This window comes from Ictidomys tridecemlineatus, chromosome 6, assembly GCF_052094955.1.
Source record: "Ictidomys tridecemlineatus isolate mIctTri1 chromosome 6, mIctTri1.hap1, whole genome shotgun sequence".
Classification (NCBI taxonomy): domain Eukaryota; kingdom Metazoa; phylum Chordata; class Mammalia; order Rodentia; family Sciuridae; genus Ictidomys; species Ictidomys tridecemlineatus.
The window spans coordinates 23,039,064-23,065,230 of NC_135482.1; the positions used below are offsets into that span (position 1 = coordinate 23,039,064).

The 26,167-nt window shown below is 42.0% G+C and overlaps 1 protein-coding gene across 5 annotated transcripts in view; it reads right to left on the reverse strand.

Moving 5' to 3' along the window:
• Amdhd1 (amidohydrolase domain containing 1) overlaps nt 1-25,938 on the reverse strand; it is a 47,045-nt gene extending 21,107 nt beyond the window's left edge. Inside the window, exons 1-9 of one of the 5 annotated variants that reach the window (XM_078052972.1) lie at nt 25,679-25,937; nt 21,221-21,327; nt 19,848-19,912; nt 16,993-17,270; nt 15,119-15,344; nt 12,427-12,551; nt 6,950-7,043; nt 5,921-6,081; nt 56-1,075 (exon numbers count right to left, since the gene is read on the reverse strand). In XM_078052972.1, the coding sequence (XP_077909098.1) occupies nt 1,051-1,075; nt 5,921-6,081; nt 6,950-7,043; nt 12,427-12,551; nt 15,119-15,344; nt 16,993-17,270; nt 19,848-19,912; nt 21,221-21,327; nt 25,679-25,815 (1,218 nt within the window). In that variant the 5' untranslated portion in view covers nt 25,816-25,937 and the 3' untranslated portion in view covers nt 56-1,050. Of the gene's footprint in view, nt 1-55; nt 1,076-1,117; nt 1,247-3,424; nt 3,818-4,628; nt 5,097-5,920; nt 6,082-6,949; nt 7,044-12,426; nt 12,552-15,118; nt 15,345-16,992; nt 17,271-19,847; nt 19,913-21,220; nt 21,328-25,678 lie in introns of those variants that run through there. The other 4 variants (XM_078052971.1, XM_078052973.1, XM_078052970.1 and 1 more) reach the window with 4 other exon arrangements.
• Nucleotides 25,939-26,167: the final 229 nt, after the last annotated feature.

Below are 26,167 nucleotides of genomic sequence, written 5' to 3' on the forward strand. Positions count from 1 at the left end.
CTGATACCTTCTACTCTCTCCACCAAAGAATCTGAATCCATTCATACAACAAATATTTGAGGGCCTACTATGTGCACCAAAGCCAGATTAATTTTTTTTAATTAGTTACACATAATAGTACAAGGATCTTGACATATCATACATTTGAATTAAATGGGTATAATTTCTCATTTTTCTGAGAGTACAGGTTGCAGAATCACATTGGTCATACAGTCACGTATATTTTTTACAAGACTCTCGTCCTTGTTCTCCCCTGTGCAAAATCTTTCAGTGACTTCCCCTGGCCTTTAGAATGAAGTTTCAACTGGTCTCTTGAATCCTCAGAACACTTCATGACTTTCCACACCATTGTGGAGCCCTTCTGTCTCATCAAAAGGATTCCCAAACTTCCAAGCCAAGCAAAGCTGCCCTTCCCCACCCCATTTAATTGTTTCTCTCTTTGCTTTTACTTTTACACTTTACTTTCTCATGAGCATCATCCTTTGACATTTTATTAAGGAATTCATATGCTCTGTCCCATTCACAAGTAAGCATTTGCACTACATCCTGGGTGGGCAAGCTTAGCAGCATTTTGATTTTTTGTTTTGGTACTGAAGATTGAATCTAGGGTCATACTACAGTGAGCCGCATACCCAGCCCTTTTTATTTTTATCTGGGACAGGGTCTCATTAAGTTTCTTGGGCCCTCACTAAGTTGCTGAGGCTGGCTTCAAACTTGCAATCCTCCTGACTCAGTCTCCCAAGTCACTGGGTGCCTCTGTGCCTGGCTTAACAGTGTATCTTGATCAATAATTTTCACTGTCACTATCTAGGCTTCTGCAGTCATTCATTAATCCATTCACTGATCATCTGTCACTACATTGGATTATGGGGGCCTGACAAGGTCGCAGCTCTGTTACTTCACTATCAAAAGGGAAAGACAGTTAAACCACAAGGCTTTCAAGGCTAGAGAGATGTGGGAGCATGGGGGAGGGGCAGCCAGCTCCAGCATCCCCCCCTAGCGAGGCAAAGTACAGTCATTTCCCCTTACACGGTTTTGCTTTCTGTGGTGTCAGTTACTTGCAGTCCACTGTGGCCTGAAATTATTAAATAGAAAATTCCAGAAATAAATAATTCACAGGTTTTAAGTTGTGCTGCATTCTCAGTAGCATGATGACATTTCAAGCCATCTCACTTCATCCCGCCTGGGTCATCCAGGGCATCCCGCTGCCCAGCATGCTTGCTTCTCAGCCATCAGTCCAGCTGACCTGGTATTACAACACTTGTGTTCAGTCAAGTGGCCCTTATTTTATTTAATTTTATTTAATCCTGGCCCCAAAGTATAAGAGTAGTGATGCTGGCAGTTCAGATGTGTCAAAGAGAAGCTGTAAAGTGCTTCAAGTGGAAAGGTTGTTTTTTTTTTTTTTTTTTTTTTTTGTAGTGGGGATGGTACCGAGGATGGAATTCAGGGCCACTTGACCACTGAGCCACATCCCCAGCCCTATTTTGTATTTTATTTAGAGACAGGGCTCGCTGAGTAGCTTAGTGCCCCACTTTTACTGAGGTTGGCTTTGAACTCATGATCCTCCTGCCTCAGCCTCTTGAGCTACTGCCACCACGCTCGGCAGAACAATGAGATATTTTAGAGAAAGAGAGACCACACTCATGTAACTTTTATTAGCTTATTTTTAAATTTTTTCTTTTCTTATTGTTTTTCTCTTCACTTGCCTAATTTATAAATTAAACTTTATCACAGGTATGAATGTATGGGGAAAAAAAAAACCAGTGCCTTATGGATAGGGTTTGGGTACCATCAGTGGTTTCAGGCCTCCACTGGGGGTCTTGGAACATATCTCCTCTGTAAATCCAGAGAGACACTGCATCCCAGGCAGAGGGAACAGCCCTGCAAAACCCAGAGCAGCTGACTCAAAAGATGTGTTTGAGGAAGTGCGAAGACCTGTGGGACCGACTGGGGCCTAGAGCCCAGTGCGTCTGGGACTTTAATGGGCACGTGAATCACCTGGAGGCTTGTGAAGGGGCAGATTCTCATTCAGCAGGTGTGGGGTGAGGTCAAGGTCCTGCACTTCTAGTAAGCTCCCAGTACACAGCCTGGAAGGACCGAGGTGGTTCAGGTGGGCACCCTCTTCTGCTTTCACTTGAAAAAGCTACGAATTCTCTTTTTGTTTAGAGTGAACACCTCCTAGCAGGTGTTCTCATTCCTTAGCTGAAAGGGTATTATCCTGTGTGACTTGGGTCCCGGGGCAGATCTAACATTTAGTTTTGGCTTTTGTATCTATCTTCAAGATTCTTTCACCAATCACATGATGGCCAAAGGCCCAAAGGCCCCTGAGGCAGGGACAATGACATGCAATGTTACCCTTAACCTTCCCACCAGGGGCATTGCTGTGGTTTAGATATGGTTTGTCCTGGAAGGGTCTGTGTGCTAGAATTTTGTGAGAGCAGGAGCCAGAAAGAAGATATGCTGGACAGGGTGGGGACCGGCATTGCAATTATTCCAGGCTTCTTACCCCATTATGCCCAGCTTCCTGTATAAAGTATCTGATGAACCAGACAGCAGGTGACCAAGCGCATGAACTGCTCTTGACCAACGTCCTGATTGGACAGGGAGCACATGATTGCTGACAGTTTCACTCTAATTGGATGCAGAAACTCCTTTCTCTAAAAGGTCCCATCCGGCAATGCCATATAAATCCCTAGACAGCAGCAATTCAGTGGCAACCCACCAGGGACCCCTCCCTTGTGGGAGATCTGCTCCTTTCTGTTTCAAAAACAAATTGTTACTTTGCTCTCACCCTCCATTGTTCCTGAGACAAAGAACCTACACTTTGCATGTCTCACTAGGTCCTCACTGTGGCAATGTTGGGATGTGGGACCTCTGGAAGGTGGAGCATAATGGGAGGTCTTTAGGTCATCTAGTGGAGTGTCCTTGAAAGAAATAAGGCCTTTCTCCTGGGACTCTGGCAAGTTCTTGCAATGCCATTATTACAAAAGCCTAAGCTTGGCCTCACACAATCCCTCTCTGGCTCCATGTATCCAGATGCGATTGCTTCCTCTCACACAAACTCCCACCTCTGCAACCTGCCATGAATTGACACAGCCAAAGGGGACCCCGGCCAGAACCCATGCCACACTCAGAACTTTTCAGCAATCAAAATTCTGAACTAACTAAGCCTGTTTTCTTCATAAGTAGCATACCTCAGGTATTTCATTTTAGTAACAAAATCTAATATGGGCATTTTGATTTGGTTTATACCAAATATGGTAAAGTCTCTCTAATTCAGACTCTGTTAACCTAAATTTGGTGATAATTTGGTATTTAATGTTTACTTGACAAATTACTTTTTATAAATAGGACAAAATTTGACAATGCAGCTGTGGTTATAAAGCTAATGTAAACATTTTAAAAAGATTTCAGTAAACTCACATGGCTTAAAAATACCCATTTATATAAATAATCATTCATTCTGCAAATGATTTTGCAATTGGTTTGTTCAACTTTGTTAAAACAAAACTCGGATGGATAATACAGTGATCTACTCCCAGGGCTGTAAGGAACAATAGTAATAACAACAGCAAATATTTATTGAGAGTTGTAAAATCTTTTTAGGGACTAGTGAGAATCAAAGACTTAACAATTTTAAAAAACTACATTATTGGGGTTGATCAAAATGCAAAAGACTCCTGTATCCCTATGTAAACGGAGGAATCTTGAACTCCACCATGACACTTCATGGCTAGGGTTGAAAACACAGTATTAATGGAAGGACATCTTTCCCCTGGGGACACTAGTTCATCTGAAGAGCATCTAGAAAGACAAACTGTGTAAAGAGAGAAAATACTGTTTGCTTGTTAGAAAAGGCTATATTTTTAGCTCAATTTGGGGCATATCACTTGGATTTGCTTCCATCCCACAATGTTCACCAAATATAATATGAATGCGGCCACGTCAATGTTTATAGCAGCTCAATTCATGATAGCTAAACTATGGAACCAATCTAGGTGTCCTTCAATAGATAAATGGATAAAGAAAATGTGGCATATATATTCAATGGAATAATCCTCAGCTTTAAAGAAGAATGAAATTATGGCATTTGCTAGTAAATGGATGGAGTTGGAGAATATCATGGTAAGTGAAATAAGCCAATCCCAAAAAACCAAAGGCTGAACATTTTCTCTAATATGGGAATGCTAATTCACAATAAGGCCGGGGGCACTAGATAAGAATAGCTTTACCTTAGATTAGGTAGAGGGAAGTGAAGGGACGGGTGGGGAGGGGATGTGGGGATAGGAAAGATAGTAGAATAAAACAGACATTATTACTTTATATATATATAAAACTGCATGACCAATATGATTCTACAACATGTACACTCAGAAAGATGAGAAATTATATCCCATCTATGTATGATATATCAAAGTGCATAAATGCACTCTACTGTCACGTATAACTAATTAAAACAAATAAAAATTTAAAAAAAAAAACAAAACTGAAATTTGAGATTCAGAAATAAAATGGACATTTCAAGCCAAGTCTGCTTTTCCCTCAAAGGTATTTTTGTGATTCCCCCACTATATTAATCTTTAGAATATTTTTAAAAATACTTTTTAGTTGTAGATGGACACAATACCTTTTATTTATTTATTTATTTATTTATTTATTTATTTATTTATTTATTTATTTATATGTGGTGCGGAGGATCGAATCCAGTGCCTCTCACATGACAGACAAGTGCACTACCACTCAGCCACAACCCCTGCCCCAATCTTCAGAATTTTAAAACCAATGTGAGACCATTTAATGATTTCAGATTATTAGCACCATAGGTTTACCTTTTTACATGTCCCTTGATTCAAATCAATTCCTTGGGCTTTTCAAGTGAATTAATAATACAATGAAGTATATTTAGGTTTAAATGACATGATTCTGGTCAACCACTAAGGTACTATCTCTTACAGATGAATTGACTGATTTGACACAGTGGAAGTGTCTTCTCTTTCCTTCCAGATTATCATTTTTTGTAGATGACTTTTCCTTTAGTTATAACATATTCAATTAATTCATGATGGCCTCCAAACTGGTAAATCAAATGCTCCCATCTATAAAGAAATCAAACATTTTTTTTCCCCAATGGATACAAGTCAAAATCATCACTGTACATGATCTGCAAATGCATTTAAAAACTTGATTTACACCAAGTCCATTGGTATTTTGAGCTTTTTAAAAAAGTGGTAAATATCTAACTAGTCTATAATAAATAAAGTATTGTTTAATAATGTCATTTAAGAACGTGACCTTATAATATTTTCTTCCTTACATGATGCACAAATGGTAACATGAATTACCACTCATTATTTTTAATGGAAGGAGTGAATTCCTACCATAAAGGGTAGAACTGTACAGCCGTTCTCCTCTGTTGAATACGGGGTCCAAGGGCTGTGATCAGCACATGAAGGTCAAGCACATGTACAATATTTTGGATTTAGAACAATAAGACCCAAATTGTCACAGCAGAGGCCCAAGCAGTAGCAGATGCATGGGAGATTTGGGAATGAAATAGATCTCAAAAGTCAGAACCAGGATGACAAGCTGGAGCTGGGAGCAAGCAGAAGGTCAGGAACCAAGCAGAAAAACAAAAACACAGGCCAGAGGACACTCCAGGTCCACAGTCCAAGTAAACAGAGCAAGACCTGGAAATCCATGAAACATACGAGACAGATGACGAGACCGGAAAACTCGGTCTCCACTGAGGCTTGGCCCAGGGAGGCAGATGTTCTGGTTGGAAACAGGTGAAGAGAGAGAGGAGAGGGTTGTGTCTGAGTCTAGACAGAGCCTGATACTAATAACTACTACAAACAGAATTCAAACCTCATCTGCATCTGCAGTGGGCATAAAATAAAATAGCCCAGTTGAGAACACTCACCGGGATGAATTGATGATAATGAGGTCTCCCTGTTTGCCAACTTCCAAAGATCCATGTGTGTGAGATTTTCCCAGTGCATAAGCCGCGTTGATGGTGGCAGCAGCCAAGGCCTCCGACATGGACATCCTCATGTTCACACAGGCCAGATGCATGACCATTGGCTAAGGCAGGACAAGAAAGTATTGAAGGAAAGTGACAAGATAGTGTTCTCAGGACACACAGCACAACAAGTAAATGTAGATTACTGTCCAGGCTGAGGATGTGGCTCAGTGGCAGGGTTTGTGCTCAGCAAATAAAGGCCCTGGGCTTGATCCCGCACCCACAACCTTGCACCTTACAAGAAATATATAGGTGGGACTTGCTGGATTACTATGGGAAAATCTAAATGTACACATAAAGGTTATTATGCTTTAGGAAAATATTCTTTATTATTAAGAATCATTTAGCTGGGTACAGTGGCGCACCCCTGTAATCCCAGCCGCTCTGGAGGCTGAAGCAGGAGGATCGCAGGTTCAAAGTCAGCCTCAGCAAAAGTGAGGTGCTAAGCAACTCAGCGAGACCCTGTCTCTAAATAAAATACAAAATAGGTCTGGGGATATGGCTCAGTGGTCAAGTGTCCCTGAGTTCAATCCCCAATACAAAAAAAAAAAAAAAAGAATTGTGTTTTTAATATTCATTTACAACTATTCAAGACCCTCTGTAGAAGATGAATTTTCCATTCATACTTAATAATTAAAACCATTTTGAGTTTCTGCTCTGCTCCAGAGAAGGAAAATTGGTTAATGTAAAACCATAATGCTCAAGGCTGAATCAGAAAATAATGCAAATAGAAGTTTCTCTCTTCTCTTCAGGCCTGGAGGCACTCATGTGGTGCAGGGAAATCCAATTATTCTACTGTCTACACTTTCTTGTTTTACAGGGAAATATTTTCATAACTTTTATACATTTTAACAGATGGTGAAATATTTTTGAATTATTTATATGCTTGGTAGAGACTGTGCTCAGAAAAACACATGAAAAAATAATTACCATTGAAAAACAATATGCATTCGGGTTGAAATCACTGCCCAGGGCAACTATCACCCCTTCATCTAACATCTTCCTGGCTCGAGGCTGCTTCAGTCTAAGGGGAACAAGAAAAGGAGGTCAGTCTCCAGAGTTGGAACTTTCACAAAACAGATGTTTAGAATGGAAGAGAACTTGAGACCGTCAACCCTACTGTGGTCTGGAAGAAGAAACAGAAGTTCCAAGTTACATGATCAGTGGTGGAGTGAAGCAGCACTCTAGGACTCTTGGTTTTCTCGTTCTGCTTTTGGAATTACTCGGCTATTGTTTAATTTGTGGTCATTTGGTCATTTATTTTGTCAATCTTTGCATGCATCTTCAGTGATTGTTGCTAAGGGAGAAAATATCATTTACAAAACAAATGATTTTCAATAAACAAATAAAAATTTTCTAATAAAATCTGATAAACTTTTTGCTACTTTCAAATTAAACAACTAATGAAGTTAGCATAATGCTACTTTTTATTAATTTCCATTTTCCCTTCCTATCTATCTCTATCTATCTATCTATCTATCTAACTATATCTATATCTATCTATCTATATATATATATATTTTTTTTTTGGTAGGACCTATTTAAAAGTTTTTTGGGTAGGATCTATTTAAAAAATTTAATGTGTGAAATGTTTGTGTTTCTTTTTGGATTAGGCATCTCCTAGATCTCCTTGGCAAGAGTCTACCTTCTTCAGGATCTAACTCAAAACTTATGTCAAAAATAAACAGACCAGGGGGCTGGGGACGTGGCTCAAGCGGTGGCGCCTGGCATGTGTGCGGCCCGGGTTTGATCCTCAGCACCACATATAAACAAAGATGTTGTGTCCGCCAACTAAAAAATAAATATTAAAAATTCTCTCTCTCTCTCTCCTCTCTCACTCTCTTAAAAAAATAATAAATAAACAGACCAGATACTAGTTAAAGTGATGAGACCGGATTCAATAATAACTATTGCAATAAGGAAGAGTACAATAGTCATGGAACCAACTTCCACTTGTGAAGAAGTAACCGGGTGTTTTAGAGAGAGATTGCGGGAGCAGAAATGAAAAAGCAGCAGTTCCTCAAACTGTCTGGGAAGTGGTAATTTGCAAAACACTACGGGCTTGGGGTTGGTCTGTGAGCTCTGGGTTCCTTAATTGGTGATTATCTGGAGGGGATTCAAACTTGTACCTTTAGGCGGGAGGCAGGGGCCTAAGTTAGAGCAAGAGGCTCAGCCCTGGGAGCACAGTGAAAGTTTTCTGCTTGAAGGATTGCCTGTCAAAGAGAGGGCTCTCAGGTCCTTAGAGAAGACAGTTCTGGGTTGCAGAAGATTTACATCTCAAAGAGGCAGAGAAAGAACTTAAAATCACAAGCTTTTAAAAGTAACTGCTGTGAAATATGATATATCAAGAAAGATGTAATGTTTTGAACGACCAACAATAAAAAAAAAAAAGAAAAAAAAATAAAAGTAACTGCTATAAGAAGGTCTGGAGAGGGGGTGGGCTATCTGCCTATCAACAGATTTTGGGCTGGAACAAAGAGTACTTTCTCCTTGCACCCTTGAGCTTTCACAGGCAGGCACTGCAAGGAAGGGAGGGACAGGGTCCTCCTAGGGGTGCAGCTGTTTAGAAACTCTGCTGGGGTTTGTTGCAGTCTCTTGGAGGGGCATGGGTGAGTAGATCATTTGTGCTGAGTCAGCAGTCTTTGTAGCCCGTGGTGGAGGCCTAGGCTACCCCCTCTGGGAAGGCTTCCCAACCATCCCTTTTGGCTACCACCTTCTCTGGCCTTCCATGGCACCCCACACACCTCAGTTGTGGGGTGCCATGGAAGGACTAGACTTACAGGACTAGACTGCTTGCTGTTGCTTCATGATAATGCCTGGACTGATCCTCAGCCTTGGATGGAACAGTACAGCTTACTGATTGTTACATACAGCTATCGAGGGTGACCCTGGGCCCTCCCCCCAAACCTACTCTATCTCTGGCCTTACATCATTTATTGGTTGGGACTCATTTCTCATCACTACCCTACTTAATGCTGCATTCCAACCACCAGAGTTCCCTTTTTGGACATTTCTGAGTTTGCCATTCTCCTCGTCTGAAATGCCTAAGATGCAATCATCTAAAGCCAGTCCACGTCTCACCCTTCGCTGCTCATTCTCCCCGACACCCCTTACTCCATCCAAAAACAATAGAACTCTCCCAGGTCTGCTTGCATTTACCAGAATTTGCGCATTAGACTCAAGTTCCTAAAGGCCCAGGCCATCTATCCGTTTATTCATCAATGCACCCCCAGCACCGGTACGGTGTCTGGCACAAACAGCTGCTTGATAGACTTGCTGGAGGCATTCAGTAATTTTTCATTATTGTGTTTTTGTTGCATTAATCTTTTGTCTCCTTCCCCCCAATATAGGCACTTCTTGGCAATTTCAATGGAAAGAGTACCATCTCATGTACGGTGCCCAGTGAAACATGGTGGGTCATAGATGCAGACGGACATTCAGAAAGCATCCAGTTAGCGTGTGCTGGGTGGCACCTTAGTCATCCTTGAGTCCTATTTTTAAATTTTTTTTCTCACGGGGCAATTCATCAGAAAAATCTTGCTGGCTCTGCCTTAAAAATATATCCAGATTCCAAATAATATGCAGACCCCCCCGCTACCAGCATGGATCCAAGTCACCTTCCCCTCTTGCCAGGATATTTGTAAGACCATCCCAACAGGTTTTCCTGCTTCCAGGAAAACCCTACTATCTATTCTCCTTAGAGCGGAAAGAGAAAGCTTTTGGAAAAATAATTCAGGTCATGTCACTGAGTTTTTGAAAAATGCTCCAGTGGCCTCCCATGGACTTACAGGCTCCCCAGGACTCAAAGCCGATCAAGTCTGCCCTTCCTTCTGCCCTCAGCTACTGCCTTCTCCTTGCTCGGGCCTCTCAGCCTCACTCTTGCTCCCAGAACATTCAGTGCTCTTCCACCTTTCACTGGCCATCGGTTGGGGTCCAGAACACCCTCCTAAACAATCCTGCCCCTCCAGACACGGCTCACTCCATCACTTCTAGATCTGTGCTGGAACATTCCTCATCCAGAAGTCTTTTCCTCCTAGGCGCAGTGACGCATGCCTATAATCCCAGCAGCTCGGGAGGCTGAGGCAGGAGGATCTCAAGTTTAAAGCCAGCCTCAGCAATGGCAAGGCGCTAAACAACTCAGTGAGACCCTGTCTCTAAGTAAAATACAAAAACTAGGGCTGGACATGTGGCTCTATGGTCGAGTGCCCCTGAGTTCAATCCCTAGTATTTAAAAAAAAAAAAAAAAAAAAAGCCTTTTCCTGACCTACTTAAGAACATCACAGCCCAACCTCACATCACAGCCCCCTCCCCACCAGCACTCCCTATTCATCTACCTGACTTTGACTTTTTCATAGCACTTGACATCGCCCAAGGTTTTATATTTTCATTTGTCCTCAGTACTTTGTCTCCTCCCATTAGAAGGCAACGTCCTTCAGGACGAGGACTTTGGCATTTATTGTTGCATCCCTAGTGCCTAGAACAGCACCTGGCAGCCAGCAGGCCTCGGCACACAGGTTGGTGTGTAAATTAATAAATTATGAGAAGTGCAGAGACGACTCCTGTCCTTGAAGTATTTCCAGTCTGGGCTGATAATTTGTAGGATCAATAAAAATGTTCCCCAACAACAACATGTCAGTGAAGCAGAGGTGGGTACAAGGAAAGGTAGTCAGCCTCTCTCTGATCCAGTCTGAGAACCCGAGTGGATGCCTGGGATCTCAGATAGTACCAAATCCCAATATATACTGTGCATTTCCTATATATACCTACCTATGACAAAGGTGAATTCATAAATTAGGTGCAGTAAGAGATGAACAACAATAACTAACTAGAACAATCATAACAGAATTCTGTGATAAACATTATTTAAAACTAAAACTTGGCTCTCTCTGGGATTTTTTTCATTGAATATTTTCAGAACACAGTGGACCAGGGGTAAGCAAATCTCAGAAGGCAAAATCGCAGATCAGGGGGATGACTGGAGCTTTGAACTTCCCTGGAGGTCATTCCGGTGGTCTCTTCCCTCCTAGAACTACTAGGGGGAGGGGAGTGAGCCTCTTAAAGTATTAAAGGAGCTCCATTAAAAATGAAGGTGTTTCCTGAATAAATATTGTATGCAAATATTCACAAAATACACAGTGAAAGGAAGCTGTTCAGTGGCACTAGGTAATGGCTGTTGTCAAAATGAGAATTAAGGGCTGGGCTGTGGTTCAGTGGTAGAGCATTCACCTGGCATGTGTGAGGCACTGGGTTCGATCTTCAGCACCACATAAAAATAAAATAAAGGTATTGTTCCCTCCTACAACTAAAAACATATACATTAAAAAGAGAGAGAGAGAGAATCAAGAAGGAGCTCAGGCTAGGCGCAACTCTCTCACTGAGTTGCTTAGCACCTTGCTTTTGCTGAGACTGGCTTTGAACTCTCACTCCTCCTGCCTCAGCCTCCCGAGCCTCTGGGATTATAGGTGTGTGCCGCCACATCCAGCTAATACACTGACTCTTGAATGCTGGCTTCCCAAACCACTGTCTTGAGAGCTATCCCGGAAGAGGTACCATGGAAAGGGTCAAAGGACCTCAGATCTCATGTTCAGCAGAACTAGAGCAGTGGGCAAGGCGTACTCAGTTCATAGAGGGCCCACAGCAAAATCTCTGGGAAGTTTTTACAAAGTTTAATTCACATGTGTCCTCATCCTCCCACTCCCAAGGGTCCTGAGGATTCTGGTACTCAATCATGGGACTATCAGCTTCCATTGAGAAAACATCTCATTCAGATTCTGGGTCTTGTTGAATAAATATCCTAAGATCTTATGTCTGTTCTTAAAATTATAGAACCTGTTTCATTATTTTCTTTTTTGGTACCAGGGATTGAACCCAGGGGGTGCTTAAACATTAAGCTGCATCCCCAAAACTTTTTTTTTTTAATTTTGAGGCAGGGTCTTGCTAAATTGCTTAGGGCCTCGCTAAATTGCTGAGGTTGGCTGTTAACTTGCAGTTCTCCTGCATCTGCCTCCCGAGCCACTGGGATTATAGGCATAATCCCAGGGCCTTACACATACTAGGCAAGTGCTCTACCATTGAGCTCCAGCACTGCTGTTTCATTATTTTCTGATGATAAAAGTAATGCATACTGATATTTTAAATTGGAAATTTCTGAAACCCAGGGGGAAGAAAGGAAAAAGAAAGCATCACCTTCCTCAATAATCTCACCATTCAAAGGCAACCTGGGCTAAGCTCCTTCCGGAGGGTAATTAATTTAAGAACATTTATCCAGAATTGGCATCTTTCTGAGCTAGTTTCCATCATTTGCATTTCTCAGGATTTGTAGGGGCCATGGCATAAAATTTAGGCTCCTTAGAAATCTATGTCCCCACAGCTGGCCTGCGTGTCGGGGTGAGCACCGGTCTTCTCACCTCAGCATGTACGCCGTGGTGGGCAGAAGGACCGCAGCACACCTGGCCGTTGCCATGGCAGCAATGCCTGCATCACTCACTTCTTCCAGGTGGCTGATTGCCTGGGCTCCCAGTTCAGCTCCAAGCTAAGCAGGATGGGCAGAGAGGAAAAGGTTTAACAAACAGCAGCAACAACAAAGCCGTACAGCACCCTGAAACCGATTTTCCTACAAAAAGAAAACAATATTAGTAAGATTTCTTGTCAACTCCCTCTTATAATAAGCACAAGCCTCACAATGGACTCATGGTTTATAATTGACATATATTTGAAAATTAGCTGGGTGCTACTTTTTTGCCCCCTTTTGGTACCAGAGATTGAACCCAGGGGCACTTCATCACTGAATCACATCTCACCCCTTTCTATTTTTTTGTTTTTGAGACAGGGTGTCCCTAAGTTGCTAAGGCTGGCCTCAAATTTTTAATCCTCCTGCCTCAGCCTCCCCAGTTGCTGAAATCACAGGTGTGTGCCACCATGCCCAGTTGCTAGGTGCTACTTTTAAAACTAGTTTTAAACAAAAATGCTTTCAGACAGTTCTGAAACAGAAATTTTTATGAAGCTTACAGAACAGAAGGAAATAAATTATAATTATCATAGCATCATAAAAAGACAACAGAGATGTGTGTTTGGGGAATGTCATTGCACTCTGCCAAACATACCAGTTAGGAGAATACACTTCAAAAAATGTGGAATTATATCAATGATTTGAGACTATCAACTTGAACTTGATTTCCCTCCAGGTGAGAAGCTGGAGCTAGATTATGAGAAGCACACAAAGCAGAAGGGAGGCTCTGATGACGGTGGAAGCATTGCTTTAAAGATCCCTTCGGCTGAATATCTTCATGTCCATATTCCCAACCAGTGAGTTTGCACACACAAGAGCCCCCGCTAACAGGTGACATGGAAAGGAGAGTAGGCTGACATTGATGTGGCCCTGGGAGGCTGTATTGCCACATCCAGGACAGGGAAGAGCTGACCCCTCTTCAGGCAGCTTGCTCTGGCCTAAGAAGTTTTGAAATGGGGCTCTGGGGGGTGTGGTGGTCCACAGGACTGATTATGTTCCCCAGGGGAAGTTTCTTCTTGACCTTGGACCCACCCTCACTCTTCTAAACTCGATTTGCTGCTTATGGGTATTGACTTCTATTGATTTAATCCACCAGTATCTTGGTGACCATCCAGTTTGCGTTCATTCAACAAAATTTCAACAAGTATTGATTTACGAAAGGCCATCTGTACTCTGGGCACTGTGCTGACCTCCAGGATCGGGCGAGGATCGGGTGCAACGCTCAGGGTGCTATAGTCCAGAGGCGATTTTAACCCAGTGGGATAAGAACTGGGAGAAGCCATAACCTAGTCTTAGAGAGGGCTAGGAAGAAGTCCCAGAAAAGCAGCTAAGATGAAACACGGGAGTTAGGACTAGTCAGGGAAAGGGGACTTCAGATGAAAGGAACAGTATGTACAAAGGCATGGGGTATTGAGAGTAGATTTTTTTGTGGCTGGTTCATGACAGAGAGGCTGGATGGAGTGAAAGGAGGAAGGAGGTGAAGAGGTAAGCAAGGGTCAGATCCTGGTAAGCCACACACTGTGCTTGGAATTTGTTCTAATTCGAACCACGTTCATCCTTTATGTGGTCTAAGCAATGGAGGGGAAGGATGCAGGGGAAGGTTAAACTGCATTGAGGGAATGGGTTAAGGGAAGGGATTAAGGTGGATGCTAGATTGGAGGCCAAGAGGACAGTTATTGAGGAATCCAGGTGGGAGCTGAAGGTGGTTTGAACCAGGCAGTAAGGAGAGAGAGATGGACATAGGAGGAGAATTGGGAGGCTTTGGTGATTCACTGGTAGATGGAGGAGTCTAAATGATGCTTAGGCAGCAGATGGATGATGGCGTTGTCCACTGGGGCAGAAAGCACAAGACAAGGCTGGAAGTGATATTAAGACATCTGGTTGGCCATGCTGTGCTTGAGATGCAGGTGGAATGTCTGCAGCAGTATTTATGTACCCAGGGCAATTGTTTTTAAGCTCTAGGGCTCAGAAGAGAGATGTCTAGACTCACAGTTGTAGGGACTGTCCTAATCACTACTGAATTCGTCACACCTTGAACAGTGCCCAGCACACAGGTTGAAAGAATGAATAACTCAACCCGGGCAAGACAGGTAGATTTGAAACCACCCTGTGACTGTTCATGGTGGGCTCCACCAACGTTGATCCAGATGCCGCCCCCAAGAAGATTCTAGAAGCTACACGTGAAATTACTGTACTGTGCCAGTGTGGCTTTGTGTGCCAACCAAAAATATGTTGTGAGTTTAATAACTGAGATCACAGAGATACTTCTTTCTCTACGAGTACCACCCAGGCTGGGGATGTAGCTCAGTGGTAAGGCATGTGCTTAGCGTGAGTGTGGTCCTGGGTTCAACCCCCAGCATACAAAAGAAAAGAAGTAAATGATCTGCAGAAGAAAAAAAAAAAACAGTAAGTTTTTCAGTAGAGGTCAGGGTTTTTTCAAGGCCCAACCAGACCAATCTGCACATTGTTCAAACAAATTTCCCCACTCTCTATCTTTTCAGAAGGCGACTTTGAACAGATGGATTAGGTTTCCCATGGCAGGAATGGGCAAGAACGCATATTGACAAGGATGTGCCAAAGGTCAGCCATACCTCAGCAGCCTTCACTGGGTGCAGCTCATCCCCATGGAAGTTAATCTGTAACCCCATCTCTTTTCCACTTTGAAGAATCCTTCTGGTAGAATCCAGATCAAAGACGCCCTTCTCACAGAACACGTCTATATTGTCAACACGCATTTCCCCATCTCTGCCAAGTGCCTTCAGCTTCGGGAGATGGTTCTTGATGATGTCATCAGCAGCTTCCTTGGCAGTTTTTCCTCTGATGGAAGAAAATGAGATTACCATGGGCAAATATATGTATCTGTATGTACATATATTTTTGTACAAAATACATATATATGTATATATGTGTATATACATACACACACACATATATATATACATATATATATATACATATATATGTATTTTTTTTAATGGAGAAACAATTATCTGGCATTTGAAGTATAGGTAAATAACCTCTAACCTCAAAAGAGCTAAATCTCAGGACTCTTTGTAGCTGAGCCATGCCAACACAGCAGAGGTATTGAGGTTTCTGTATGTACCAACCTCATAGACAGAGACGCAAATTGCTCACCCATGCTAAAACACCCATGCTGTCTTTGGGAATGCCACTAAGGCCACCTGACTGCAAAGGTGAATTTCCATCAAGGACCCTCTTAAGACATCCTGGATGATTCCCTGAAAACCCAACTGTGGTTCCATGACCTACGCCCCAGTTATCACCCTGCCTTTTTCTTCCTCTTTCTCCACAATGTTTCCTGAAGCATCTGCTAAGGCTTCCTGTCTCACTCTCAGCAGACATGGCCAAAGAGGACAATAAGACACCTTGAAATGCTTTTTTAAAATTTGGGGTCATTCTTTCTTGGAAAGGACTGGACTCTTACAGTCAGACACAGAGCTCTACCTCTTGCTGATGACATATTATTTAGCTGTGATTTGCACCTCAGGGAATCAAGACACAGAACTCGGAGGGTTATTGGCAGATGGAGAGAATTTCTGCAACACCTCAGCCCTATATTGGATACACAGAAAGCTTTTGCTCAGTAACACCATTCGGAGGGTGGATAGAGGTCGATGATGAGGAGATGAGCGCTTACATAAATAATTTCTACTTCTCAAGACAATCCTAAGGAATAGGGTGCTATGAGCTCTGTGTACAAACATGTAATTCATGTTCCAAAAAGCTGTCCCATCCTCAAAGTCATTCAGATAAGCTAGATTTAAACTCAAGTTTTATCACTCTAAAGTCTGAGACTTTGCCATACCACATGGCTTTTTCTGTGTGTATGCAGGGAGGACAGACTCTCATACACTTTCTATTTCATTTTGGGGGAAAAATCTACTGTTTTCCATAGACAGGCTGTGTAAAAATATCTCAGTGAAGTTTAAAGTTTTAACAATTTCAGAAATATAAATGCTAAAACTTACAACAAAGATCCCTGGAATATTTATAACTTAATGTTATTTTTTTTTAATTCTTCTAATGGTAGGGGGGGCAGTTCTCTGAGTCATTTAGACTACAAGGTTTGATCTCTATAAGATCTTACTATTAACCTCTACTTTTATGCTACTTTACTGCTTTATGTGAATTCGTTTATCAGATAAAATTATTCACATTAGCATCTATAGTCTCAAAGGACTACAAAGGGTCATTTCTTTTTGCATACCAAAAGAGCTTGAAACGACTCGTGTTATTCCAACACTGATGAAACTGATAGAACTGAATGTAGCGCCATCCTCAAACCACCTGTCCTAAATGTCTGGTCATAGAAGCAGAACATCTTTCCAAAGCCTTATCTCCTTGCAAGAGCTAAAGTACTGATGCACCTCCATCCTTGGGGAACGCAGTCTCCGCTACATTCCCACTACCTGAGTTACACCCTGATCCCACCCGCTGAGATTACTTGGGCACTGAGTGAGCCCCGCAGTAAGTGGCCGAGATGCCGATGCGCCCCTCTCGCCGGGCACGCTCGATCACGCGCAGCATCTTGAGCTCGGTCTCCAGGTTGAGGCCGTATCCACTCTTGCACTCCACCAGCGTGGTGCCGGCCCTCATCATGCACTGAAGCCGCTGCTGGAAAGAGCCGAACAGCTCCTCCTCCGAGGCTTCGCGAGTGCGCTCCACCGTGAAGTTGATCCCGCCTCCAGCCTGGTGAATATCCATGTATGTGGCTCCTGCCAACTGAACATACCGCTCGATCAGGGGAGGTTGCAGACAAAGCATAGAACCTACCTCTATGGGGGATATTATAACCCAATCAATAACTGGGCTAAGGAACCCAACAGTCACTTTCTCAGAAGAAGATATACCATTGAAGAACAAACATTTGAAAAATGTGCAACTTCTCTAGCAATTAGAGAAATGTAAATCAAAACTCATCCGAAGATTTCATCTCACTCCAGACAGAATGGCAATTATCAAGAATACAAGCAATGATAAGTGTTGATGAGGATGTGGGGGGAAAGGTGCACTCATACGTTGCTGGTGGCACTGCAAATTGGTGCAAACACTCTGGAATGCAGAATGGAGATTCCTTAGAAAACTTGGAATGGAACCACCATTTGACCCAACTATCCCACTCCTCCAGTCTTTACACAAAGGACCTAAAATCAGCATGTTATTAGTGATGCAGCTGCATCAATGTTTGTAGCAGCTCAATTCACAATAGCTAAACTGTGGAACCAACCTAGATACCCTTCAATAGGTGAATAGATAAAGAAACTGTGGTATATATACACAATGGAATATTAATCAGCATTAAAAGAGAGTAAAATTATGGCTTTTTCAGGTAAATGGATGGAGTTGGAGAATATCATGCTAAGTGAAGTAAGCCAATCCCCAAAAAACAAAATCTCCAAATGTTCTCTCGGACAAGCGGATGCTGATCCAAAACGGGGAGTGGGGAGTCATGGGAAAATGGAGGAACTTTGGGCAAAAGGAAGGGAGGGTGGGGAGGATGCAGGGGGGCAGGAAAGATGGTGAAATGAGATGGACATCATTACCCTAGGTACATGTATGACTACACATATGTTGGGACACTGCATTGTGTACAATCAGAGAAATCTAAAGTTGTGCTCCATTTGTGTACAATGAATTGAAATGCATTCTGCTGTCGTGCATGCCTAATCAGAACAAGTAAATAAATTTTAAAAAGAAAAAAAAAACACCTATGGATGTTGCTAGTATTTTTACCATAATTCCTCATCTTACAAAATAAATTTATAACTTGAAAATTTCAATAGAAAAGCCAATTTATGTTGTCTATGTTATGTGTGTGTGCATAAATACAATTTTTAAAATACTTATTGTTAGTCACACTTTTGCAAATAAAAGTTAAGAAGAAAAAACAAACAGCAGTAATAGGGCACAAGCACTAACTGACCAGATCAGAAAGGACACATATTGGGTGGGAATATAGCTCAGTTGGTAGCATGCTTGCCTTGTAGGTACAAGGCCCTGGGTTCAATCCCCAGCACCAAAATTAAAAAAAAAAAAAAAAAGACATGCATTGTCCTAAAGCCCTGTCATCTGCCAGTAGCCAGATTGAAGGGAGCTGGGGAGAGGTTCTCAAGAAGGTGCTGGAGAGACAGAGATAGGAGATGTGGTGTGTAGGCAGTTGGGATCTCAGGGAAGCAGCAATTAATTAATGCTTTGCTGCAGGACTATTTCAATATTTTATCAACCCACTTTGTCCCCACTGTGTACCAGCTAAGTCTCAGTCCTCTCTACATCTTCGAGCGGGTTTGAGACAACAAAACAAGGGTTCAGGGAGCCCCACTACAATTTTTCAAATCTCCACTAAAGAGACCCAGGGCCATTTTTGTGTCTCAATATTTGGGCACCAGATTTGGAAGCCTGACCTTTGTCACTCAAGCAAATAAAGAGGCTCTTCCTGGGGTCTCATGGGCTCCAGTTACTCTGTACTTCAGAGCGTGGGACACAGACTATGTGGGCCTGGATCTCCTGGCCAGAGTCTTCATCTGACTGTGCCATCCTCAGTAAACACCTTCCCTACTCTGGACCCAACTTTCTCCATGTATGTCTTGATAGCTCAGGACTATGCGTCTCCAAGGCTGCTTTGGCTCTGAAATTCTTGATTTAATAAAACGGTCTAAAAAACAGCTTTAGTTTGTTGAAGAAGGAATATACCTGAAGAAGTTTTTCCTTTTTTTTCGGAAATAATTCCATTTAGCTGCACCCGCCCACCCCTGCCAAACAACGTGAAAATGGCTCCAACCAAGGATTTTGGAATTGACTAAGGCTAATATTCAACTAACAGAGACTTTTATAATTCTTAATAAGTCTCATTTTTATTAAAAAAGAGAATAACTTTGTACATTTTATTTTTGTGATTATTTTTTTGTCAAGCACTTTTCCACATTTGACCCCAAATGAATGGTAATTTTCAAACCGTTTCTTGGAGCTCTTTCAAATGCTCCTGTAGGTAGTGACTTGGAATGGGGGGTGGGAGGGAAAGAAAGGAAAAATCAGTGGGCGAGTTGCTCACCTTTGTTCTAAAAGGATGGCAGGGCTAAAAATTTTCAAATGCTATTCTACTTCAAGTGTTTTCCAGTTCGACACATGATAGAAAGACTTGGGGCAGCTGTAAATACATTTTGTTGTCTTTTGTTTCCCATTTTCCAAGCAAAAATATCTATTAAAAAGACATAACATGTAGCAAAGGTGGACAGCCTATGAACTTTTTAGAACAAAAGACTTTGTGCTTTATTTGGATTTGCGGTTATTCATTGCAGTTACCTTCATTGCGAACTCATGGACTCTTTCACCAGCCCATACGGGATGTGTGTGGGCATCCACCAAACCTGCAATCAATAAATCAGGTCACCATAGAGTTAAAATCGGAAGGCACTTCGACAGCAGGCAGTGTGCACCATGCGGCTCTTAGGGAAGCATGGTAGTGGCCATCCAGCTTGGGGTAAGGGAGGTTTCCTCTGTATGGCTCATCTAGAATGTTCTGATGGAAGAAAGTAACTCAACCATATAGAGCTACAGCTTCTTTACTCAGTAAGTCCATGCTCAGCAAACAGGATTTTAAACCAGGTTGTCCAAATCATTAGTTGAGCAAAACCAAGGACCGTATGTATCACCAAGGAACAATAATACAACCCTCAACCCCCGCTGCAACTTTGAGAAAGAAAAATATGAAAGATGAATCTATCTTTAAAACATTTAAGCAATCACTTGGAACTTTTGTTCATCCCGTTCATTTTAGTAAAGTGTGTTGTTATCAAATATTTAAAGCAGCTCATAAATGGTTCTGATTGGACTAAATCCAAAGTCCCTATCCAGATTGTTTCCTATCATGGTCTTCTTTTTCTTATGACATTTCACCCTGACTTTGTATCCTGGCCCCCAAAAATCAGAACATAGAGGTTCTGTCAGATGTGTCAATACACATTTTTAAACTATAAAAATTTTATATAAATTAATTTTATTAAAATGTATATATAGTTTTATATAAATAAATAAATAAAATATAAAGCCCCTATGTTTGCATCAAACTCAAAGTTTTTGAGATTTCTCTCTGGTGATCACCTGAAACCATACTAGAGAGAGAACATAGATGGTAGTTAATAAACTGATTTTTTGTGTTAAAAGTGAATTGGGGTGAATTATCTACAGTGTCTCTAGGTCTTCATACAAATTTAGAGTATTTATAACATTAGAGACAGCCCTGCTTGCCTCCTCTATGCAATGGATTAAAAAGTTATTCCAACTACTCTGGAACTTGAACACAACATGGCTGATTTCTCTTCAGCATGTGAGTGGGAAGAAGTGGAATAAACGAGTGGATTTGATACCCAGCTCTTCCTTTACCTGTTCTGCAATCTTGGGTAAGATATTTCACCCCTAACCTCCAGTTTTCTAATCTGTAACACATAGATAATAACTTCTACCTCACACGGTAGTTACAAGGATTCAACATGAACTCATAAACTCATGTTTATAAAGCAACTAGGCACTCAAGAAGAAAAACTCAATCCATGGACCCATTATTTTTTCATACTATTGTAAGACCCTGTTTAAAACAAGCTGCCATTCTTCCTCTTTATGTTCTTAGAGTAACTGATAAAGATGCTTTCAGAGTTTTGTGAAAAAGAGGCAAGTACCTGGTAGGATACATTTCCCAGAGCAGTCAATTCTTTCTTCAAAGGTTTCTTCAGAAAACTGTCTTTGGATAGCATCAGCAGGACCAATAGCTTTTATAAACCCATCACTGAAGAAAAATCAAGAAATATTACTAAATTTAGGGGAAATCCTGTGATAAATTTGACTAGTTATTTAAACTATGCTTTTGGATGCCTTGATGTCAGTTAACATTTATTTTGCTTTCCTCTTGAACCTGAGTCTTTGGGAAAGTGACTCAAGCTATACTGAAGACAGAAAGTCAAACCATGTGTATCAGAGATTGCTGCTTGTTCCCAAATCAATGTCCCCTTTTCTCACAGTACTAGAACCTTAAGCCAGGACCATGCAGAATAAAAACTACATTTCCCAGGCTTCCTTCAGCCATGTGTAGCCATGTGACCACATTCTAGCCAGTAGGATTGTTTTCACCCCCTGTTCTCACTGGCTGGAATGAAATCCATAACTAGAGATGGAGCAGCCATCTTGGATCATGGAGTCTCTGTAAAAAGCTGGCCATGGATCCTGACAACTCCACAGAGTGCTGCCATCAACTAGCCCTGAGTCTTACTTCTGGAGTTCTGTGTAGCAGAGAATAGACCTCTATTCTGTTTCAGTCATTGTTAATTTGGGTTTTTGTTACTCACTACAAATTAGTGTTTCCAAAATAGATGTTCAGGGCTATCATCCTGAGAGGTGGAAAGTGCCGCAAAAAGCAGGTGAAGATAAGAGATTCAGAAATGGGACTGAAGAGGTTTGGGTAACCTAACAATATAAGAGAGGAGGAGCAGAAACTGGATAAAAAGGTAGCTATTATGAAACCGGCTGGGGAGAGGGGAGATGGTGGGTGTTATGAGGAGGACACATTTAAGGATAGAATAAGAAATTAAAATTTGAAATTTGGTTTTATATCCTGAGTTATACAACTCTTTGTCACTAACAGCTTTCATCTAGCCCAATTCAATAGTCTTCCTACTGTGCGTGAACCTGGTGGTGGAAAAGACCAGCAGGGTTAGAATTTGACCCTTGAATGGGAAAGGTCAAAGAAAATGCTCTCAGGACTATTTTTCTCCTTCTCTATCAGAACCATGTCCCATTTGGCAGGAAATTGTACTAACCAGGAGCCATGGGACAAAAGACCTGATAAACTACCGGCAGAAAGAGTTAATGACTGACACTGCTTTAGGAGGGATTGTTTCAACAGGGCCAAACCTAAGAAGTAAATCTCTAACAGCTCAGTCTGTGTGGGAGGAGACTTTTGGGGGCACTGGGTCCTCTTCCTGACCACATTAATCACATGATTATCTACCATCTATGGCTACTCATTCATCAGTGGATTCCAAAATATATGTTTGAACAAAGGCTGTGTCCAAGGACAGTTATCAAAGGAAACAAAAAATGTATTCTCCTAAAAATGTTTTAAGTAGACATTAACTATGACAAAGATATCTATTAGTGTTAACTATTGGTGAGATTTTCACTGTTTATTTATTACTAAGTGACATACAAAAAAAATCAAGTGTATAAAAACAGTATACGTACATTTCTTTTCATTAAAAAATGTATGTTTATGCAATTCTATCTAAATAGAAAAACTGCTGAAAGGAGAAGCACCTAAATGTCAACACTGGTTCACTAAATGTTGAATTTGAGTGATTCATTTTTTTCTTTTCATGCATCTGTATTTTTTCACTTTTTTTCCATATTTTTTATTGTCCATAGTGCTGGGATTCTTTGTTACTTCTCACTTTTCCACAATAAATATACCTACAGGTCATTTTTTTTAAGGGAAAAAGAGAATAGGTATGTTGCTGTTGTTTTATTTACTTCTTACTTTGTAAAGTTTAGAAAGGAAAATTCTACAGAATCTTCTGAAAGCAGCAAAGCAAATCAGCAAGCCTACTGCTACGTGCAGTACCGTTCTGACATGAAAACAATAATGAGGATGGCAAGGGCAGCTCAGTGCTTCAAGTGGCTCTCCAAGAGTTTTGTGAAACTTTAGAATTGACATATAGACTGTCTCAATTACTAAAACCTAAAAACTGCTCTTAATTTACAGATATGACACCTTTCCCATCAGTTAGGTGGCTCTCTGCACAATTCTTAAAAGCCCTATCCTGCACATGCCTCTCTACCTTTGCGCTTACCATTCAGTATTCCAATGATCTTTCCCTGCAACTTGTCCCTCAGTAGACGTGGCTCTTTGAAGGCAGGAGCAGTCTCAGCCATTTTGCACCCCTAAGGCTCAGCATTATCTGACAGCTCAGTACATGTTTGATGAATGAATGAAAAGGTCCTGCTTTTTTTTAGATTCATCATCTACCTGACTCTTACTGGCTTCCAAGAGGGAAGACAAAGCACTCATCGGTTTTTGCTTCAACATTTCCATTTTTTAAAAAATTTATTTTGCCTCTCTGAAGAACTATTACAAATGGCCCTTGTGGATGAATCTATATTCTCATTCCTACTTCTTTTGTTCATTATGACATTTCCATCTTGGTTTTAGCCTTTGGAGGAGACACTTGTAAAGGAAGTGACAGTTGGTGCTTCTCTTCTGACATCTTCTGGTGCTGAATCAGAAGCTTCTTCAAGATTTGCCAAACACACACACACACACACACACACACACACACACACACACACACACACACACAGCCCACTGGTAGAATTTAGGCTGCATGGCAGATAATCACTGAGACAATTTTAGGAAGGGGGAGTTTCTGGAATTCCTCCAACTGTTTTCTTTTTTTTAGGACTTGTTTTCTCTGTGTAGAGCCTAGAAGGAATTGACTGCTGGTGATCTCACTGAGTGGGATTCATTCTAATCAGAACACACCATCAAAACCCATTCATTTCCAGAGTTTGAAATAGAACTTCTTCCAGTCTTCTCCGTACCCCTCTTCCCCTCACACTCTCACTCCCAGCTTGCTTGTCTACCAAAAAAGAAGCAGGATCAGGTTGTCTTTGAACACTCAGGTTCTGCATAAGGAAATGATGTGAAAATTTGAGGCAATTACCTAAATGATTCACTCAATCTAGTACCAGTCATATTTGAGCCATAAAGTTCTGAATATTCCTGTAACTGCATTTTAATATAATAAATCCAACAAATTCTAACCATAGAGCAGATTCAAGTCAAGAAAACCACCTCCCAAACCAAAGCCTCATTTTTGTTTTATATGGTTTTGATGTGAACATGAAATAGAATGTCTTGGAATCCAAGATATCATATTGAATCCTCTATTTCCCCACCTGGGGTAGATATTTTCTTAACTTTCCAAGCAAGGGTGCAATTCTGATTTTAACAAATTTTCGAGAGTGACACTGTTTTTATTCCTAAGTTAATTGAAAACAAAACCAAAGTTCCTATAATCAGGGCTCTTATGCAATAGTGAGCAGCCTCAGATAAGCAGAGGTCTGTTTGCCATATCTGGTTGGATCTTAGCTAGCACCTTGGGGATAGGATGCAAAACCCCATCCAACCCCCAATCCGAACCCAGGTCACCCTCCCAAACTTTTTTCTTTTATTCACATTTGACCCAGAATTCAGAAGGTTAAGAGAAAATAACCAAAAATACCTTCTTTTAATCAGACCAAATCCTGAACCCTATCACCCAAAGTCACTGTCATTTATCTTCCTGTTATTGGACTTCAGTGTGCTCACCGGCATCAGAGAGGTGCTTTTTAAAATGTTCAGATCTCAGAACTCCATCCCCAGAGGTGTTGATTTAAAGGTCTGGGAATATGCTGAGTGTGGTGCCATACCCCTGTAACCCCAGAGACTTGGGAGGCAGAGACAGAAGGATTGTGAATTCAAAGCCAGCTTCAGCAAGTTAGCGAGGTCCTGAGCAACTCAGCGAGATCCTGTCTCAAAATATAAAAAAGAGCTGGGGATATGGCCCCTGGATTCAATCCCGGGTACAAGGGGGAAAAAAAAAAGTCCGGGAATAGAGGGTGGAGTCAGAAACCTATCTATCTTTAAAAAAAAAGAAAAAAGAAAAGAGGAAGGAAGGAAGGAAGGAAGGAAGGGAGGGAGGGAGGGAGGGAGGAAGGAAGGAAGGAAGGAAGGAAGGAAGGAAGGAAGGAAGGAAGGACGGACCCCAGTCCATCTGACAAAGGTGGTCCCTGGCTGCACCTCCAAGAAGAGGCCATGAAACCCCTCTGATTGTTGGGACAGTGGTATTTTAGCAACCCAGGCGGGGACCTGATGTATTCTAATGGAGCTCTCAGTTTGAGCACTTTTTTTTCACGGAAGACAACCCAAACCAGTCCAACATGTTCACACGAGGTGCCTAAAGGACAGGATTGCCACCGTCTCTTTAGGTTGCAGGAAAGCTTTTAACCGGTTCCCCTGAAAGTACACAGCAAGCTGCGGGAACCCATGCTGATCGCGCCCCGGCGCTGGGAGCTAGCAGCCTTCCCGCTGGGCGCCGGCCACTTACGTGCCCACCACCAGGCTGGCGCCCTCCAGCACCGCCAGGCTGCGCAGAGCATCGCCCACCAGGAAGCGCTCGCCGCGGGTGCACACCAGCACCACTTGCCGCGCGTTCTCCAGCAGGAGGCGGTGGCCGCCTGCCATGTCGCCGAGCGTCTCAGGTCTCGCTCGGGAAGGCCACCGGGCTCCAGCCGCGAGCGGAATGGCAGAGTCCCCAGCGGGTCCGCAAACTGAGCCGCTAGGCCCGGAGGATGGGGCGGGGCGGGGCGGGCGCCAGTAGACGCTGCCCTTGGGTCGCTGCGGACGATAGCTCAGTAACAACGACAATAATAATACCAACAAGCTTGACGATTACTAGTAAACTTTATCTCGGACTGCAGTCTTTTTAGGTCGCCTTTTCACGTTTTGGGTCAATAAGGTTGATCTTATGTCCCTACTTTTCACGTAAGGACACTGAAGCTCTGTCACCTGCAGATGGGGCGGGACGCATCGATCG